We start from the raw sequence: 19613 nt of genomic DNA, 5'->3' as shown, positions 1-19613 counted from the left end.
GGTTGAGCACAGGGCAGTGTGCTCTGCAGAATCTTAAGAGGCTCTTAAGGCTCCGAAGACCCGTGCTGCGGCCAGCTTGGGGATGCAAGGGGGCAATCAAGACTTTATCAAAAGGAGGGTGCAAAGGAAGGCAACACACAATTCTGTTCTCGCCAGTGCCAAGGCGATTCTCCCCAGACTTTTCACCCCACTCTACAGGAAGAGTCACGATGGGGTCCAGGCACTGCACGTAGGCGCCCTCTTAGGACCGGTGCCCCCCCAAAGCGGGGGCTAGGGCCGCTCTCCTCCGCTCTAGGGTGTTGGGGTGTGTGACCGCCTTCGGAGCACACGGTATGTAATCTCCGCGCCGGGAGAGAAACAGCAAAGTCGGCAAGAAGAGCAGTTGCTGAGGTGCCTTCTCTGAAAAATCCTTTGGGCGGTCTCAGAAACCGAGCTGGGTTCTGGATAGTTTCTAGAAAAAGCTCTCCAAACGCTGTCTGTCCCCGCCCCTCAAACCCCGCACCCTATTCCTCACCCATCCTTACCATACTGTCGCCTCCCTTTGGGGGCTGTTAAGGGGCCTTTGGGGACTGTCCAAGGGATCACAATGGCCTGGGGTGGGACGCGGGAGCAAGTATCCCGGTCGTGGGGCTTGGCTCCCCGCTCCTCACCTCCCTGCCCCGCGGACCCCTCCTGGCCACTGCGGGAGCGGAGGGGAAGGACGGCGTCACGAGGCGGGGAGCCCGAGGTCCAGGGCGGGGCGCCGGGGAATCCCAGCCCGAGCGAGCCCGGGAGGTGCGGGCTCGGGTGGGAAGAGGAGGGCGGCGCGCTTCGGGAGGTGAGCCGAGAGGAGCCGGGAGGCGAGGAGGCCCCGCCCCCGCCTCTCCGAGCCGGCTCCTCGTCGCCTCCGAAACCGCTCACTTTGCTTCTTGCTTCTGGACGGCGGCGAGGCGGTTGCCACATCCACGGCCGGAGGGAGTGCCGGGGACCAGGAGCCATCCCGCACCAGTTTCCCCTCTCGGCGCCCGCGCCCCTCAGGTGGGAAAGCGACCCCACCTTGAAGAGGATACCCCGGCCTCAGAGGGGGGACATCCCCCGGGCCAGAGGGGCGGTGGCGCCCAGCCTCGGTCTCCGCCAGTGGGGCGCAGAGCTGGCGCCGAAGGGGACTCCCTGGACACCTGCAGGTACCGCTGCGCGGAGGGAGTGTCTCTAGGAGCGACGCTGGGCAGCCGAGGAGGCTAGAGCCGAGGGATCCCCACCTCAGCGAAGGGCTGAAACGGAGCCCCGAGGCGGAGTGGGCCAGACAGCCCGCGGGCCCCGACGGCGCGCTCCAGGATCGGCCAGCGTCAGGCAGACCCTGCGCGGCGGTTAGGGGGCGGTGGCGGCGCCCTCGGGCCTCGGGGTCTCGGGGCGGCCAGCCATGACCTTCGGGCGCAGCGGGGCGGCCTCGGTGGTGCTGAACGTGGGCGGCGCTCGGTACTCGTTGTCCCGGGATCTGCTGAAGGACTTCCCTCTGCGCCGTGTGAGCCGGCTGCACGGCTGCCGCTCGGAGCGCGACGTGCTCGAGGTGTGCGACGACTACGACCGGGAGCGCAACGAGTACTTCTTCGACCGGCACTCGGAGGCCTTCGGCTTCATCCTGCTCTACGTGCGCGGCCACGGCAAGCTGCGCTTTGCGCCGCGGATGTGCGAGCTCTCCTTCTACAACGAGATGATCTACTGGGGCCTGGAGGGTGCACACCTCGAGTACTGCTGCCAGCGCCGCCTCGACGACCGCATGTCGGACACCTACACCTTCTACTCCGCCGACGAGCTGGGCGCGCAGGGCCGTGACGAGGCGCGCCCCGGGGATGCCGAGGCAGCCCCCTCCAGGCGCTGGCTGGAGCGCATGCGGCGCACCTTCGAAGAACCCACGTCGTCGCTGGCCGCACAGATCCTGGCCAGCGTGTCGGTGGTGTTCGTGATCGTGTCCATGGTGGTGTTGTGCGCTAGCACACTGCCCGACTGGCGCGCTGCAGCGGCCGACAACCGCAGCCTGGATGACCGGAGCAGGTACTCCGCCGTCCCTGGGAGGGAGCCCTCCGGGTAGGACGCACTGCTTCTTTCCCCGTCGCGTCCGTCCTGTCACGTCTGTCCGTCCCGTTCGTGGGTCGCGTCTCTGTCCAGTATGCCTCTGGCGGCCGAGCCAGACAAGGTTTGGGGCCCAGCGAAACCTCAGGCGCGGCCAGCAAGGGACGGGTTGGTCCTCACTCCCCACCACTATTTCCCGGGCACAAGCCGGCTGTGGTCCATACAGTAGACAGCCCTCTCGTGGGCGAGTTACCTGGCATGGGGAGGGGCAGATAAAGACAAGCCTCCCATCTTTGTAGTTTACTGTTGAGCAATCAACAGCTGGTTAATTAGCTTTCTCTAAACTTTTATTGGTAGTATTAAACGATTTAAAATTAAGCTAAGAGCAGTTTGAATTATTTGCCAATTTTTGGTGGTGTTTGAAAAGACAAAGTCTTGTTATTATGAATGTGGTCTGCTAGACGCTGTCCACACATTCTATACACTGTGCATAATATGCACTGTAATGAAATTGTTATGTTATAAAGGAGAATAACTTAACGATAGATTCTAAATAATAGATGCCTGTGCTCTTTTCTCTCCTTCTTTCCTACAAAATATGGAGTTAACAAAGCACCTGCCCACCAATTGGTACCAAAGATTCACACTGTGACATTCAGAGGGATCTTCAGTATGGGGAGGGAATAAACCATTACTTTGGGAGAGGAGAAACATCTAAACTGTCCTAAATCCAGAAACAGTATTTGAGTAGTTAAATTTTTTTCACTTTACTAGGATGAAAGGAAAATATTGAAATATTTCTTTAGATCAGTCTTACCTGAGTAAAGTTGGACTTTCAAGGGAGAATGCCTGTTTGGGTACAAATACAAAATTGCATATTTTGTTTTACCTTTGATACTTGTTTTAAGATTCCCCTTCATTCATTTTTAAAATTAGGTTGTGCCGGTTAATCTTTTCCTGATAGGCATGTACATGTTTCTAATGGTGTTATTTATTTGCCTTGATATTGCAGTGGGTGTCTTCTACATAATCTTCCTTTGGAGAGTAAAGACTTTTAAAAATATAAATCTAAGAAGTAAATAAAACTGTCTAGTACCATGGAGTCTATTACTGATATGCCATTTTGACATGAAATCCAAGATACATGCTTTGGAAGGAAATTAATTAGAAAACTAATTTTGTTTAATGTATTAGGTTCCAAGTTTTCAATTTACCAATAAGAATTATTTATTTGGTACTTCAACAGTACAGTGAAATTAATTTATATACCTAAATACATAAGTGCCCTTGATTCTTTTAGAGGGCCTTAAGAAAATGATTGGTCTTGAAATAATTCACTAGTAATTGTATAATTCTAAGGTTAGTGACGGTTTAAGTTACATTAGCAAAGGAAGCAGGAGAATTGAGTTATTAATACAAATATTTAGAGGAGTTGGCTAAATCAGTACATAAGCAAAAAAAATATAAGCTGAATAAAAATTTTGGGGGATGAGGGGGTTTTTGGAGAAGGGGAGGGCAGTCTGGAGATCTTTAATGTAAAGCATTTGGGAAGAAATAGGAGACAAGAATAATAATGAGAGGGAGAGGGAGAGGTAAAGAGAAAGGGAGAGAGAGACAGAGAAAGAGAGAAGACTGAAAAGGGAAGAGACAGATGGAAAAGAGGAAGACTACAAAAGAAGTAAATGAAGAAGATAAGAGTAATGCTTAATTTGTGTATATGTATTTTATGTATGTATATAATTATTCAAGTCAGAACTGTTTCCTAGATACGCAGATATTTCAGGCAAAAGCATCCTTTTCTTGGCTTAATGGCCTAGTTTTAAGCTTCACTCTCATGGTAGGTATACGAAAATCAATATCTGTAATCCCAAACAGATAAACTGAAGGATGACTGGACTGAGGAGGGTGCACATTACAGAGAGAGCCTCCCACAGGCCTCCCACTGGAGAGGGCCCTAAGCTGGCACTTCTAGTATAATCTTTCAACCCTGCTTGCTTATAGTTGCTGAACCTCGTCTTTCTAAAACATCATTCTGATCACTGATTATTATACTTGGCATCTACCAAATAAAGTCAAAACTTCTGTCTTGGCCTTCAAGGCTCTTTATGCCACAATTAGCCTTTTTTGACTTTGCCCATTGTAATTTGCAAGCATCTTTTGAGTATCTGCTGTGTTCAAGGCACTGTTGGTGTCTCAAGTACTGTAAATTTAAAAAAAATTTTTTTTCCTTTATTTATTTTACAGAGGGAGGAAGTGAGAGGGAGAGAGAGAAACATCGATGAGAGAGAACATCAATTGGCAGCCTTCTGCATGCCCCCTACTGGGGATCAGGCCTACAACCTGGGCATGTGTCCTGACCGGGAATTGAACTGGTGACCTCTTGGTGCATGGGTCGACGCTCAACCACTGAGCCACACCGGCTGGACTAAATTTTCTTTTTTTTTTTTAATGAAAAGATGTCAAGTTGGTGATGTAGGAATCAGGGAATTGATCAACAGTTGAGTTGAGTTGTTTTGAGAAGGCCTTCAAGGTTTGGGAGGATGGAGGAAACAAGCCATCTTTGGAAAGTTGCAGAAGTTGTACATTGCCCAACACTGCCAGGAGGTGTTTGCAGCCTGTACAACCATGTGTATCCCACCTGGAAACAAAATAAGGAGAAATTTTCAGGTAAAAGAAATGACATGGGCACAGACTTGAAATTTGTATAGTATATTTAGTGGGTGTGAATCCAGTGAGGGAGTGAGAGGTGGATAGAGAGATGTTAAAAGGCCTCGAATGAGAGGGAGAATAGTTTTATTTTGCAAGTCGTGGTTAGCCATTGATGGGTTTGGGGTGACTTGGTTATGCATATAAAGTAATGTCACGAGTTTTGCACTGTGGATTGGAAATCGGGGAGATGGGAGACAGGAGGATGAGTTTGGAGAGCTATCCAGAGGGAGGGAATGAGAGCTTGGATTGCTTTGAGGTGGTGAGAATGGAGAAGAAATGACGACTCTGGGAGATATTAGGAAGGATCAAAATTAATCCAGGGCATTGGAAGGATGCAGGCTCAGGGACTGATTACATAGGCCTCCAGGAGCTAGGAGCACTTCCGCCACCTGCAGGCTCCATTTGTCCAGACTGGCCTGCTCCCTTGTTCCCAAACCATCCCTTACTGTGCACTCCCCTGCCTATTGAAACTGGATCATACATCAAGCCTAACTCAGATTCCATTTCTCTTTTGACATCTTTTCTGATTACCCTAGTAAATGTGATTTTCCTCCTGAATTTCTTGAGGGATTGCTTACTTGTGCTACTTATTTGGCATCTATAATATCCTTCCCAGCATGGGCATTATTTTTCATATAAACATGTCCTAGCTCCTAAACCAGATGAGTTGAAGAGCCCTAGAAGGCAGCTAAATTCTCGTACTATTTATTATGATAGCATCTTCTAGGAAAAAATGATTATTCCAGCACAATAAATATCTACTGCTTATATTACATTTCAAAATATAACCTGCCAGGAATATATCTTCTCTTGCAGAGATTGAATAGCTGTGTGGGGTAGGTCGTCAGGTGGCTGAACTCTTAGTTGAGGAGAACGGGATCCTGTGCTGGAATGAGAAAACAGTCTATTAATTCAAGGAACAATTATTTATGAAGTATTTATTGTGCAAAAGGAATAAAGATAAGAATATGATTTCTTAAAAAATTTTGTTTTCTTTATTGATTTTAGAGAGCGAGGAAGGGAGAGGGAGAGAGATAGAAACATCGATGAGAGAGAACATCGATTGGCCGCCTCCTGCATGTCCCCCACTGGAGATCGGGCCCACAACCTGGGCATGTGCCCCGACCAGGACCTCTTGGTGCATGGGTCACGCTCAGCCACTGAGCCACAGTGACTGGGCAGAATATAATTTATTTTTATTGACCTGTGAAATTTTGGAATGGCACACAAATCTGAAGTTTGGAAGAAATCTTGAGAGGTTTTCCAAATCAATAATTTAAAATTTTTTATGTATGGACATGATCTTTTAAATTGATTTGTTTTAGATGGTTAATAATCATATAAATGACAGTTAAAAGTCCAAAAGCTACAGAAACAAGCTTTTCTTTATCACCCAAACATTCAGTTCTTTTACATGTAACCAAAGTTATAGTATTTATGTCATTTCAAAGACATTTAATATATTTACAAGGCATATCATATATATTTTCTTTTCTTTTTTTTTTTTTAAATCCTCATCCGAGGACATTTTCCCATTTTTTGTACAGACAGAGTGGGAGGGAGAGAGAGGAAGAGAGAGAGAGGGACACATCGATGTGAAAGGGACACATCGAGTGGTCGCCACCCGCACGACCAACCAGGGCCCGGGACAAACTGCAACCGAGGCACATGCCCTTAGCGGGAACCGAACCCGGGTCTCTCCGGACCGCAGGCCGACGTTCTAACCGCTGAGCCAAACTGGCCAGGGCTCATATATATTTTATTTTTAGTCCTCACTTGAGGACATTTTTTTTTTTGATATTTTGTTCAGATAGAGTGGGAGGGAGAGTGAGAGAGAAACATCGACGTGAAAGGGACACATCGAGTGGTTGCCACCCACACGACCCAACCAGGGCCGGGAACAAACTGCAACCGAGGCACATGCCCTTAGCGGGAACCGAACCCGGGTCTCTCCGGACTGCAGGCCGACGCTCTAACCGCTGAGCCAAACTGTCCAGGGCTATATTTTCAAAAAACAAAACAACAGCCCTGGCCGGTTTGGCTCAGCAGTTGCAGCATCGGCCTGCGGTATAGAGAGACCCGGGTTCGGTTCCCGCTAAGGGCATGTATCTCGGTTGCAGTTTGTCCCCGGCCGTGGTTGGTCGTGCGGGTGGCAGCCACTCGATGTGTCCCTTCACATCGATGTTTCTCTCTCTCTCTCTTCCTCTCTCTCCCTCCCGCTCTATCTGAACAAAAAATGGGAAAATGTCCTCGAGTGAGGATAAAAAACAAAACAAAACAAAAAAAAAGAGTCATAAATAACACTGTCCTGAAACATGCTTTATTAACTAACCAACATGTCATGGAGATTGTTCCATGTGAATCTATAAAGAGTTGCCCAAGTCTTTTTTTTTTAATATATTAAAAAACATTTTTTTTCCTTTATTGATTTTAGAGAGAAAGGAAGGGAGAGGGAGAGAGAGATAGAAACATCAATGAGAGAGAACATCAATTGGCTGCCTCTTGCATGCCCTCCACTGGGGATTGGGCCCACAACCTGGGCATGTACCCTGACTGGGAATCGAACCAGTGACCTCTTGGTGCATGGGTCAATGCTCAGCCACTGAGCCACACCAGGTGGGCTGCCTGATTCTTTTATGTAGCTGCATAATATTTCCTTATATGGAATAATTTTTGGACATTTATATTGTTTCTTGTCTGCAGGATGTGCTGTAGTGAATATACTTGTGCATGTGCATTGTTTTGCTTTTTATGAAATTATACCCATAAGCTAAATTTCTGAAAGATAAATCAGGGCATGTACACTATTAATTGATACAGATAATTCCTAATTGCTCTCCAAAAAGATTATTTCAGTTTATATTACCACCAGCAATGTGTGAGAGAGCATATTTCTTCATAATCTACAAAGTGTTAATTGTACTTTTCATCTTTATCATGTTGGAAGGTGAAAAATGATATCTTGTAGCTTTAATTTGTTTTTAATTTATTTTGAGTATAAATTATGCATCTTCACATATATTCAGGAATCCTTTATCTTACTTTTGGTGAACTATTTTACCTTTTGTTTATTTTTGTCAATGACTTTCATAGTTTGAAGATGTAAAAAAATATATAAGAAATTAGCCCTTTGTTTATGATATGAATTGCAAATATTTTGTTCTTTAATTTAGGACCCCATTAAAAGCAAACCATATTTGCCTCAGACATTGTAGCTGTACTTTTAATATCTATTTACTGAGAAAAAATACATAAATGATTTAAAAACCTGTGAATTCTAACCATCTGTCAATCATTTATTGATTTCTACGACTGTGCCAGTTACTGTGGATACAGAGGTACATAAGATAGGGTTTCTGCTCTCATGGAGCTGGTGGACTAGTGGTAGTAGCGAGGGGGAGGACAAACAACAAATAAATAAGAATTTCAGATAATAAAAGAAAAAGAGTCTGGAATGCAACAGGGGTGCTCTTTTGCATAGACCACGAGGAAATGACGTGAGTTGACACCTGAATGATGAGAAAAACCGGCCTTGGAAGAGGGAGGGAAGAATGTTCTGGACAGAGGGAATAGCAAATGCACAGGCTCTGAGACAGCAATGAGCTCGGCTTGTCTGCAGAACAGAAAAGGAAGGCCCACATGGGCCAGCATTTAGTCCAAGGGCGGTATAGGACATTTGAAGGAGGCAGGGACCTATCAGGCAGGACCTGCATGCCCTGGGAAGGAGTTTGAATTTTATTCCAAGTGTGACAGCTAAGCCTTTGGAAGGTTTTACAGCTCAAGGAAGATAGGATCTGGTGTGTTTTAAAAACACCAGTGACTGCTGGGTACAGAATGCACTGAGCGGGCAACTGCAGAGGCAGCAAGACCTGGCAGGTGAGAGAATGTGGGGCTCGATAGAGGGGAGTAGCGGCGAAGATGATGAGAAGTGATTGGAGTTAGGTAAAAATGTGGGTGTCATTAGTGATGACTCCTCTTCTTATGCTAGGACAGGGTGTGACGTATCCTCTGTTGACTGAAACAGTGTCAGGACCCACAGACATTGGGGTCCCTCTTGCTTAACTGCCTTGGCCCACCTGTCGTGAGCTGGAAATACAGTGTGTGTGTGTGTGTGTGTGTGTTTTCCCATTTATCTTCAGACAGAGTGGGAGGGAGGGAGAGAGAAACATCAATGTGAGAGAGATACATCGATTGGTTGCCACCCACACGACCCCAACTGGGGCCGAGGACTAACAGCAACCAAGGTACCTGCCCTTGGCCAGAATCGAACTTGGGACTCCTTGGTCCGCGGGCTGCTGCTCTAACTGCAGAGCCAAACCGGCCAGGGCAGGAATCCTGTTCTTTTCTATGTAAGGTCTGCTCCCCATCTGGGGAGTTGTGAGAAGAAGGCTCTGGAAGAGGGCTCTCTTGAGGGTCGGTGGGAGAGGGATCATGTACCGTTTTCCTGACTGCACAACCAGAACTGTCTCATTGAGAGAACTGCTCCTTCTGTTAAAGAACTTCAGTGAAGCCCTGGCCGGTTTGGCTCAGCGGTTAGAGCATCGGCCTGCAGTCCAGAGAGACCCGGGTTCGGTTCCCGCTAAGGGCACGTACCTCGGTTGCAGTTTGTCCCCGGCCCTGGTTGGGTCGTGCGGGTGGCAGCCACTCGATGTGTCCCTTTCACGTCGATGTTTCTCTCTCTCTCTCTCCCTCTCCCACTCTATCTAAACAAAAAATGGAAAAATGTCCTCTGGTGAGGATAAAAAAAGAAAAAAAGAACTTCGGTGAAGACATTCACAGCTTCCCTTAATGAACCATTCTGGTAATTAATCTTAGAATGATGTTGCTCTTAATGTTATATCTGATTGATAAGGCAAACGAAAGATTCTTCAGGCAAGTTGCCTTCTAGTAACATTTGAGTATCATTTTAACACTGCCAAGGAGATAAATGTTCTTTTGATATTTGAACATATATTGTCATCTTTTAAAATTACCAAGTATCGCTGCCTGTTTCATAAAAAGATGCTCTTTGCTGGTCTGAGCTTGGAGAAAGTGTGCGATGTAAAGTAATTGTCCCTTTGCCCCTCAACTTCTGTCCCTTCAGTCAGTCTCAGCAGTCGTGTTCTCTTTTGAGTTTAAATCTCTGTGGCATGCAAGGTCTTGCTGTAATTTGAGGAGATGTAAAGATGTTAACATTTCTTGTAGTGTTATTTTAAGCCCAAGTTTAAAAAAATGAAATCATCACAATGAAACACCAGGGGATGGGAATTTAAAAACCAATTGTATTACTTCTGTTGCCTTGTAGGCCAGTATTACATAAATCCAATAGGTTTTTAAGTACTTTAAAAATAAAAAGCAATATTTGAAACTGAAGATGGAAGTCTCAGCGATTTGACTTTGCAGATAAGGTAGATAGTTTCAGAAGCCAGTAATTAATAGATCTCTGATAGTATTGAATATAACCAGACTCAGTTAAATTCTGTTCTTTCACAGTGGATGTTTCTTTTAATATGTGTATAGGGTTTTTCTACCTGCTGCCAATTTTAGAGTTCAGTGGAAACTTTCTTTTGTCAGTATCTTTTCTTTAATCAAGGTGCTTTTTTCCTCCCTTTGGTAAGCAAGTCGTTGTCAACATTTTTCTCAGTCAATTGAAAAAAAAGAAAACTTTGCCCTGACTGATTTGGCTCAGCGGTAGAGCGTCTGCCCATAGCCCAATGAGTCACGGGTTTGATTCTCACCAAGGGAAGGTGCCTCAGTTGTAGTTTGTCCCTGGCCCTGGTCGGGGTTGTGTGGGAGGCAACCAATCAATGTGTCTCTCACGACGATGTTTCTCTCTTTCTCTCTCCCCAACATGGAAAAATATCCTCAGGTAAGGATTAAAAAACAACAAAAAACTGCCCCGGCCAGTTTGGCTTAGCGGTTAGCGTGTCGGCCTGCGGACCAAAGAGTCGCAGGTTTGATTTCTGTCAAGGGCAGGTACCTAGGTTTCAGTTTGGTCCCCAGCCCTGGTTGGGGTCATGTGGAGGCAACCAATCAATGTGTCTCTCACGATGATGTTTCTCTCTTTCTCCCCTCTGTCTGAAAATAAATGGAAAAATATCCTTGGGTGAGGATTAAAAAAAGTGTGGTTCTAAGGGTTATGAAATGAAGAGTAAACATGCTCCTTCTCAGTCCTGTTATCAAGTTTCTAAGTATTCTTCCAGAAATTGTCTATGCACGTAGAAACATACACACTCTTTTACACATATATGTATATGTAATTATATCTACATACATTATATAGATTTAAAAAAATTTATAACTGGGATTATTCTATAATCCTGTTTAGCAATTTTCTTTTTTCACTTGACATCTTGGAACTCTTTCCACATCAGTTTGCATAAATCTCCCTCATTCTTTTAAAATCTGTATAGTATTCTATTGTATGGATAGGTCACAGTTCACTCAACAGTCCATAATAGTAATGGCTTTAATAGGTAATATTTAATGAATTGTACTTAACATAGTCACTTGCTAACTTTTTACCTGTATTTTGTCATCTAACTCTCATAACAATCCTGTAAAGTAGTACTGTTATTATCCCCATTTTACGACAAAGTTTAGATAGGTTAAGTAATATGTCCAAACTCACATAGTTAGTGCTGACCTGGTATTTGACACACACATCCCTGCTCTACTCTGCTGTGAAATGGTAAGTTTGGCTCTAGTTGTTTTTGTTTTTGTCTTAATTGATCTCAGAGAGAGGGAGTCGGGGGGAGAGAGAGAGAAAGAGAGAGAGAGAGAGAGAGAGAGAGAGAGAGAGAGAGAGAGAGAGAAACATCTATTGACTGCCTCCCAAACATGCCCCGACCGACTGGGGATTGAACCTACAACCTTGGGTATGTGCCCTGATGGGGAATCAAACCCACCACCCTTTGTTGTATAGGATGACGCTCCAACCTATACTGGCTAGGGTGACTATAGTTTTTTAAAAATGCAAACAGTGGCGCAGAACACAATTTTTTAAGTAGATCTTTGCAAATTAAAAAAAAAATTTTTTTTGGTCTTCAGATAGAGGGGGAAGGAGGGAGAGGAGGAGGGAGAGAGAAACATTGACATGAGGGGGACACATCGATTGGTTGCCTCCCGAACAGCGGATAGAACCTACAACCCAGGTACTTGCCCTTGACTGAGAATCAAACCTGTGACCCTTTGTTCCTTGGGGCGATGCTTTAACTGCTGAGCCAAACTGGCCAGGGCGAGCAGGTTATATTTTAAGAAATCAATTGCAGATTGGCTTTATGGCTCCCCAGTCATTTATTCATTAATTTCAACAGACATTTATTGAACAACTACTGAGTATCTGAGACTTTTAGGTGCTGGGGATATCGCAGTGAACAAAACAGAGTCTGCCATCAAGAACCATCTATTTTTTTTTTTTATCCTCACCTGAGGATATTTTTCCATTTTTTTTTTTTGTACAGATAGAGTGGGAGGGAGAGAGAGGAAGGGAGAGAGAGAGAAACATCGACGTGAAGGGACACATCGAGTGGCTGCCACCCTCACGACCAACCAGGGCCGGGGACAAACTGCAACCGAAGTACGTGCCCTTAGCGGGAACCGAACCCGGGTCTCTCCTGACCGCAGGCAGACGCTCTAACCGCTGAGCCAAACTGGCCAGGGCAAGAACCATCTATTTTGATAAATAAATATATTGGAGGTGAAGATACGTATCATGAAGAAATAATACAGGCCCTGGTCGGTTTGGCTCAGAGGTTAGAGTGTTGGCCTGCGGACCAGAGACTCTCGCTAAGGGCACGTACCTCGGTTGCAGTTTTTCCCCGGCCCTGGTTGGGGTTGTGTGGGTGGCGACCACTTGATGTGTCTCTCTCGCATCGATGTTTCTCTTCTTCCCGCTCTCCCTCCCACTCTATCTAAAGATAAATGCAAAAAAATAATAATAAGGTGATGGATGTCTGAACAAGGACCTGGAGGGATTCAGGAGGCACCCAGGAAAATATCTGGGCGAGAGAGCTCCAAGCACAGAACACAGTAAGTGCAACCCTGTGAGATGGGTGTGCCGTTGATCTATTGGAGGAATAGCAAGGAAGCAGGGTGGTAGGGAACTGGGGACAAAGGTGGGTAAAAGTAGATGTTGTACAACCTTAGAGATGCACCAACTGAAAGGATTTACTTTGTTTTTATTTTTTTTTTAATATTTTTTAATTGATTTTAGACAGAGAGGAAGGGAGAAGAAGAGAGAGAAGCATTGATGAGAGAGAACATCGATTGGCCGCGTCCTGCATGCCCCTCACTGGGGATTTGGCCCACAACCTGGGTATGTGGCTGACTGGCAATTGAACTGGCGACCTCTTGGTACATAGGTCGATGCTCAAATACTGAGTCACACTGGCTGGGCTGGATTTTCTTTTGATAGTCTTCTTTTTCAAAAGAGACAACAATAAGGACTTTGGATTTGCATATGAATGTGAGTTTTAAGCAGAAGACATAATCTGACTCAATTTTAAAAGAAAGATCACCGTGACTTGGTCAGGCCATTAGGACCACTGTTTCATCTTGATGCGCCAAGGGCTGCCTTGAGTCTTGGGTGCAGGCAAGCTGATGACCATGTTGGTCCAGGTTGTGGTGGCAGCTTTTTTTTTTTCCATTTTCTGGGTAAAGATACTGTTGTAACTGACCAAGTTTGCCTCTGACATCATATTTTTTCTGACATCATTCTATGACTAGGGTCTCTGCTTGTCCCCCACACCTTGTTGCAGGACTGGTGGGTGGTCTGGAGACTCTGGCCTACGGGCAATTCAGGCACACTGCCTGCTTTGGTACAGCCCCTGAGCTAAGAATGTAGAAACCATTTTTAAATGGTGCAAAAACAAAACAAAAGAAGAAGAATACTGTTTTATGACTTGTGAAAATTATCTGACATTCAGATTTCAGTGTCCATAAATAGAGCTCTATTGGAGCATAGCCACGCTAATTCATTTGCATACCGTCCATGGCAGCTTTCCCGATACTTCAGCAGAGCTGAGTAGTTGCAACACAGGCTGAATGGCCTGCAAATCTTAAAACATCTGGTTCTCTACAGGGTAACTTTGTCACCCCCTGGTTTAGAATGGTCTGACACAAGGCCCGGGCCTTCCCAGCTGTGCTCCCCCAGGCACATTCCTTTCTAAGCCTGAGTTTCTGTAAAATAAGGTTAATGACGGTACCTGTGTTTTGAGAATTGAGGATCCAGGATTTGATTACTGATTCTTGTCTTCCAACCAGCCTGATGCCAAATTCTGCCTTTGGGTCTCAGTGAGGCCCACGCTGACTCACAGATTGTTTTATTTTCCCAAAGAAGTTCCCCTGACCAAAGCGTACTATTCAATCATAGGAGTTCTGGTGAGTGGGGGCTTTTATTAGTATTTATGGTTGGTGTGGGAAATCAAGTACTTATTAGTTAAGGACTAACTATGTTGGTTTCAGATTACAGATTGAGATTCACCAGTTTATTCTGAATTGGTAAAGGTGGGAGGTGGGTGGGAAGGAATGGGTGATCAAAACTGGGGAGTCACAAGATAGGTCCTATTAAATCAGGGACTGTGTTTGTGTAACATGTTAAAAGTTTATGATTTTATAGGAAACAAAATGGGAAGTACATTTCAAAAAAAAGAAGTGAGTCGTATTTATTAATATATGGAGTAACTCAGTCACCTTGAGGCATCCTCGAGACAGCCCTGGCTGTCCTTCCCCAGCATCTTCCCGTACATTGGGAGGAAGAGCCAGAGTCGTGACGGATGAGAAGGCGAGATGGCGCTGCTGTACAAGGGCGCACAGGTGTGGGACCAGAGCCCGGGCAGCCTTGGGTGTCATGGAAGGGCTTCTGGTGTAGCCTCGTGTAAGTCTACACTGCATTCCTGAGAGCCAGGCACAGAACACAGTGGAAGTGGCAGGGCACCAAACTGCATTAGGAATTGTATTTTCCACCACCACTACAGTTAAAAAAACTTTTTTTTTTTTTTTTTTGCCTAAGAATGTTCTTGACAAATCAATCAAAACTGATAATTGTATTACACCCTGACTTTTAAGTCTACATTTAAAAACCTGTGTGATGAAATGGGAGGTTGCAGAAAGCACTACCGCAGACTGAAACACTGGGCTGTCTGGAGGTTGAAAGTGCTGGTGCAGTTGGATGCGTTGCGAACTGCACGCCCAGCTTTTTCATGAAACACCATTTTTGTTGGAAAGAAGACTGACAAATGGTGGTTATGTAGACCTGCGTATATAGCAAACATTTTCTCATACATGAACTAGGTAAGTCTGCCACTTCAGGGAAAACAGTGAACAGTGTTTGTTGCCAATGATAAAATTAGAGATTTCAAGTAAAAAAATAGACATTCAGAAAAGTTGAATCTGCTATTGCATGCTTGCCAGCTTCCCAATACAGAACAACTTTTATGATGCAGTTGGCGATGATATCAATCATTGTGATTTGTAAAATATTGTAGAATGAAATGTGTTAACATTGGAGGGTCTGCGTCCATCATTCAGTGACCAGTACTTCCTGAATGACTAATACCTGATGTTGAAAATTATATCAGAGTTACCCATGGATTTTAATGTAACCAAATAGCAAAAGTTCAGTGATATGATTTCAGTTTCCACATTTCTGATAACCTTTAAGAAACTACCACTTTATGAGTTTTGGTATAGTATCAAAAAAGTATATCCACATTTATCAGAAAAGGCTATTAAACTACCTGTTTTTGTGAGGCTAACTTCTCTTCATATATTTTAAAATTTCATAGCACAATATATTTAATGTGGAAACAGATAGGATAATTCAGCTGTCCTGGGAAGCCACATTTAATGAGATTTGCAGAAAGGTAAAAGCCTCTCACTTTGCTCATTTTTTTTTTTTTAATTTTGGAAAATATTCTTATTTTTCATAAAAATATGTCATGTATGTGTAATAGATGTGCTATTTTAAATTGAATTAAATAAATATTTTTAAAAAATTTCTAGTTTTTGCCCTGGCCGGTTTGGCTCAGCAGTTAGAGTGTCAGTCCATGGACCAGAGATTCCGGGGTTCAGTTCCCACTAAGGGCACATACCTCGGTTATAGTTTGTCCCCTGCTCTGGTTGGGGTCATGTGGGTGGCAACCACTCAATGTGTCTCTCTCACATCGATGTTTCTCTCTCTCTCTCCCTCCCGCTCTATCTGAAGATAAAAATGCAAAAATGTCCTCGGGCAAGGATAAAAAAAAATTCCTTGTTTTAATATCTAACATGGTAAATATTGATACGGAGAACCTACATAAAACAAAAGCTCTTGGGGAGCCTCAGTAATTTTTAAGTGAGAAGGGATCATCCTGAGACCAAAAAGTTTGAGAACCACGATTTTAAAGGCACCAGTTTCCAAGCCCTCAACTTCAGTGTGTGCACTTGCATGAAACCAGTCTGCTCGAGGACAGGCCTGTGGTGAGGGCAATGTTCTTTCACGAGTCCTCCTTCCATTAGAAAAAACATTCCTCCTGCCATCCCGAGTCTTGTTAAATAGGTGCATTGTCTCAGGGTGTAAAAACATGCATGCTAATGGAAGAGACCACTCAAAATAGTGTTCTTTTAATAATCTTTCCTGTGCCGTTCCCTGAGAGAGAATCATTTGACAGCAAAACAAAGAGGACATTGGTAAGAAATTCTGAGAGAATCAGTAAGATCCGTGAGGAAGTTTCTAGAAATACCTTATTTCATCCAGGCAGCAGACTCATGACAACGCTCAATCATCTTTTCAAAATTATAATCCTATATAACCTTCTTTTCTTTTTCTTGTTTTTATATCAATCATCTTTCTCTCTCTCTCTCTTTCTCTCTCTTTTTAGTTCTCTCTTCTTCCTCTCTTCCCCCATCTCTCTCTCCTTCTATTTCCCCCTCTGTGGTATAATTCAAAAGTAAGAAGGTTTGTCATAGGGAAATGTACTGTTTACACATCATTTGAATTGGAAAAATTAATCAGTCTATTCCTTAAGAAAGTACATCTGATTTGAATGACTGGTTTGACAATGAGGATTGACTTTGCAAATTCAGTTACATGTTGAGCATTTTCCACAAGCTGAATAAGCTAGGTGTGCTAGGTTTTGATGAAAATATATTGAAAACACATAAGATACAAATATTTAATAAAAAAGGTTGTAATGACAAAGATGTACTGAAATATTTGAAAATCCTAACTCTCTCTAATATTATCAGATTTAGAACTGGGTCCTCAAAATAGGAGAGTAACTGGTGTATTTAGCAGCACTGGATAAATCTTGGTCTGAGTGTTTTTGTTTTTTATGTAGTACCTCAGGAAGTGAGAAAGTGAATGACTCTAATTATGGGCAACAAATCTGATTGTAAGTTAGGTGACTGTCAATTTGTGCTTTTAACAAACCGGAAGAACATAAGTGATTTCACAGCAGATAAATCATTAAAAATCACCCCCGCCCTGGCCGGTTTGGCTCAGCGGTTGGAGCGTCGACCTGCGGTACAGAGAGTCCCGGGTTCGGTTCCCGCTAAGGGCACGTACCTCGGTTGCAGTTTGTCCCCGGCCCTGGTTGGTCGTGCGGGTGGCAGCCACTCGATGTGTCCCTTCACATCGATGTTTCTCTCTCTCTCTCTTCCTCTCTCTCCCTCCTGCTCTATCTGAACAAAAAATGGAAAAATGTCCTCGGGTGAGGATAAAAAAAAAAAATCACCCCCAATTTTTAATTTTATAAATATCAAACCTATAGGAAACTTGCAAGAAAAATACAATGAACAGCCTATCTTTCACCCAGATTTACCAATTGTGAAGATTTTGCCTCATTTGTTCTGTCATCTGTCGTAATATAATTATAATAATGCCTCATCATAGACTACTTCATGACAGGATTGTATCCACCCATTTATTTATTTAGTAATGTGCATTAATTTATGATCATCAAGAATATGGTTGTATGTATGATATGTTTTAAAGAAAAACAAACATTCTGATTGTGTCACTTTAAAGGAAACTCTTTGAAGCAGTGTGACTAGTCTGCATGTTATCTTGTGAGCACCTTTGCATATATGCATATTTCCTTGTGTGCATAGGATGGGAGTAGGTGAAATAAATATTTTGGAACTCCCCACTATATACCCAGCAACACATAAATTGCCTTATTTAGAAAAAGCACTTTGAGGTTATTAGTATGTCAGGTTGTAGGTAAGGGAGGCAATAGAGAAGTCAGGTGACTTACTGTGGGTCACAGAACAGGAGAGAGTTAGAAATCAGCCTGGGGCTGGTTCCAGAGCTTGTGTGTTTGGCTGAAACGCCATTGCTTTTCTGTGAGGCAGCAGCTTTGCCTTTGGGTGTGTAGATGATGTGTGGGGGACTTCGACTGCATCCCAAGAACTAAATTAAGGACCACACTGGATTTAATTGATCGTCATTTTTATACATGTCACTGAAGAACAAGTAAATGAAAGAGCAGCATTTTTCAGTCTCTGTAAAGATAAAAATAAAGTTTTGCTAGGTGACACTATAATGGACAAAAAGGTTTTTAAGATAAATTTTCCCTATTTCTCAATCTGTATAATTTATTTAAATGTTGGTGTTTTAAGGCATTATAGAAAATACTCCTAAGAATTTTTAAACTATGAGACTATTAAAAATAAAGCAAAACTTAAACATTAAAAGAAGTAGAATTCCTTATGCCAATCAAAATGTGTTTTCCTTGACTACAACTACCAAAAACTTAAGAAGCAGAACAAATCAATCTGTGAAATAAAAGAAACACATGTTCTACAAAGATAGGGGAGGGAATTATGCATAAACCATTACAAAGTCTTTCAGGCATGTAAGAAATATAGATTATAGTATAACAAACACCTGTGTACCTATTACCCAACTTAAGGAATAAGATAAAAAAATACAGTTGAGTCCACTGGTGCTTCTTTCCCATTGAAATCTCTTCCTTTTTCATAGAAATAGCCACTTTTCTGACTTTGCTGTTATTTCCACACATTTAAAAATACTTTTTATGTATGTTTGCATGTACATGTATATATCAACACATAAACTATAGGGTTGTTTTGTATAGTTAAAACCATTTTTGTAAAATGGTGTCATCCATGGCATCTGCAGCTTGCCTTTTTAGCTCAACTTCATGTTTTGGAGATTTGTGGGTGTTGGTATCTTGTAGCTAGACCCCTTTCATTTGAACTATAATGTAATAAGCATTGATTTATTTGTTCTTCTGTCAGTGGAAATTTGCTATCACTGTAGTGCTGCAATGAATAGTTTTGCTCATGTCTCAGTGCACATATAGGAGAATTTCTTTAATGTATCTCCTAGGACTGGAGGTGCTCTATTGAAAGATACATGCATCTCTCCTAGATGTTTCTAATAGCTCTGCAGAGTAGTTGAACTGATTTCTTCTTTCACCAGTAGTGAATAAGAGTCCTGTAGCTCTATCCTTGCCATTTCTTTCTCTTTTTTTAAAGTCTATTTTTTATTTTTGCAAAGTGTAAGAAAATATACATTTTATTTAGAGAGAGAGAGAGAGAGAGAGAGAGAGAGAGAGAGAGAGAGAAACACTGATTTGTTTTCCACTCATTTATGTATTCATTGATTGATTCTTGTATCTGCCCTGACCAGGGGTGGAACCCACAATCTTGACTTATCCGGATGATGCTCTAACCAGTTGAGCTACCTGGCCAGGGCTTCAATCCTTGCCATTTCTACAGGTTGTCAGACTTTGAAACTTTTGCTAATCTAGTTGGTGGGAAATATCTCATGTTTTATTTATATAAAAAATAGTTTTTATTGATTTTTAGAGCTAGAAAAAGGGAAAAGGGAGAGAGAAACATCCATGTGAGAGTGCAACATTGATAGG

At 43.4% G+C, this 19613-nt stretch overlaps 1 protein-coding gene across 2 annotated transcripts in view; it reads left to right on the top strand.

The window, feature by feature from the left end:
* The first annotated feature begins 800 nt into the window (after positions 1 to 800).
* The window catches only part of KCNG3 (potassium voltage-gated channel modifier subfamily G member 3), a 39052-nt gene continuing 20239 nt past the window's right edge, over positions 801 to 19613 (top strand). The window contains exon 1 of one of the 2 annotated variants that reach the window (XM_036263458.1): positions 801 to 2064. In XM_036263458.1, coding sequence (XP_036119351.1) covers positions 1400 to 2064 — 665 coding nt within the window. In that variant the 5' untranslated portion in view covers positions 801 to 1399. The remainder of the gene's footprint in view (positions 2065 to 19613) is intronic. The other variant, XM_036263459.1, reaches the window with a different exon arrangement.

Source organism: Molossus molossus, unplaced genomic scaffold (genome assembly GCF_014108415.1).
Source record: "Molossus molossus isolate mMolMol1 unplaced genomic scaffold, mMolMol1.p scaffold_m16_p_15, whole genome shotgun sequence".
Classification (NCBI taxonomy): domain Eukaryota; kingdom Metazoa; phylum Chordata; class Mammalia; order Chiroptera; family Molossidae; genus Molossus; species Molossus molossus.
This window is presented reverse-complemented; position numbering and strand designations above follow the sequence as displayed.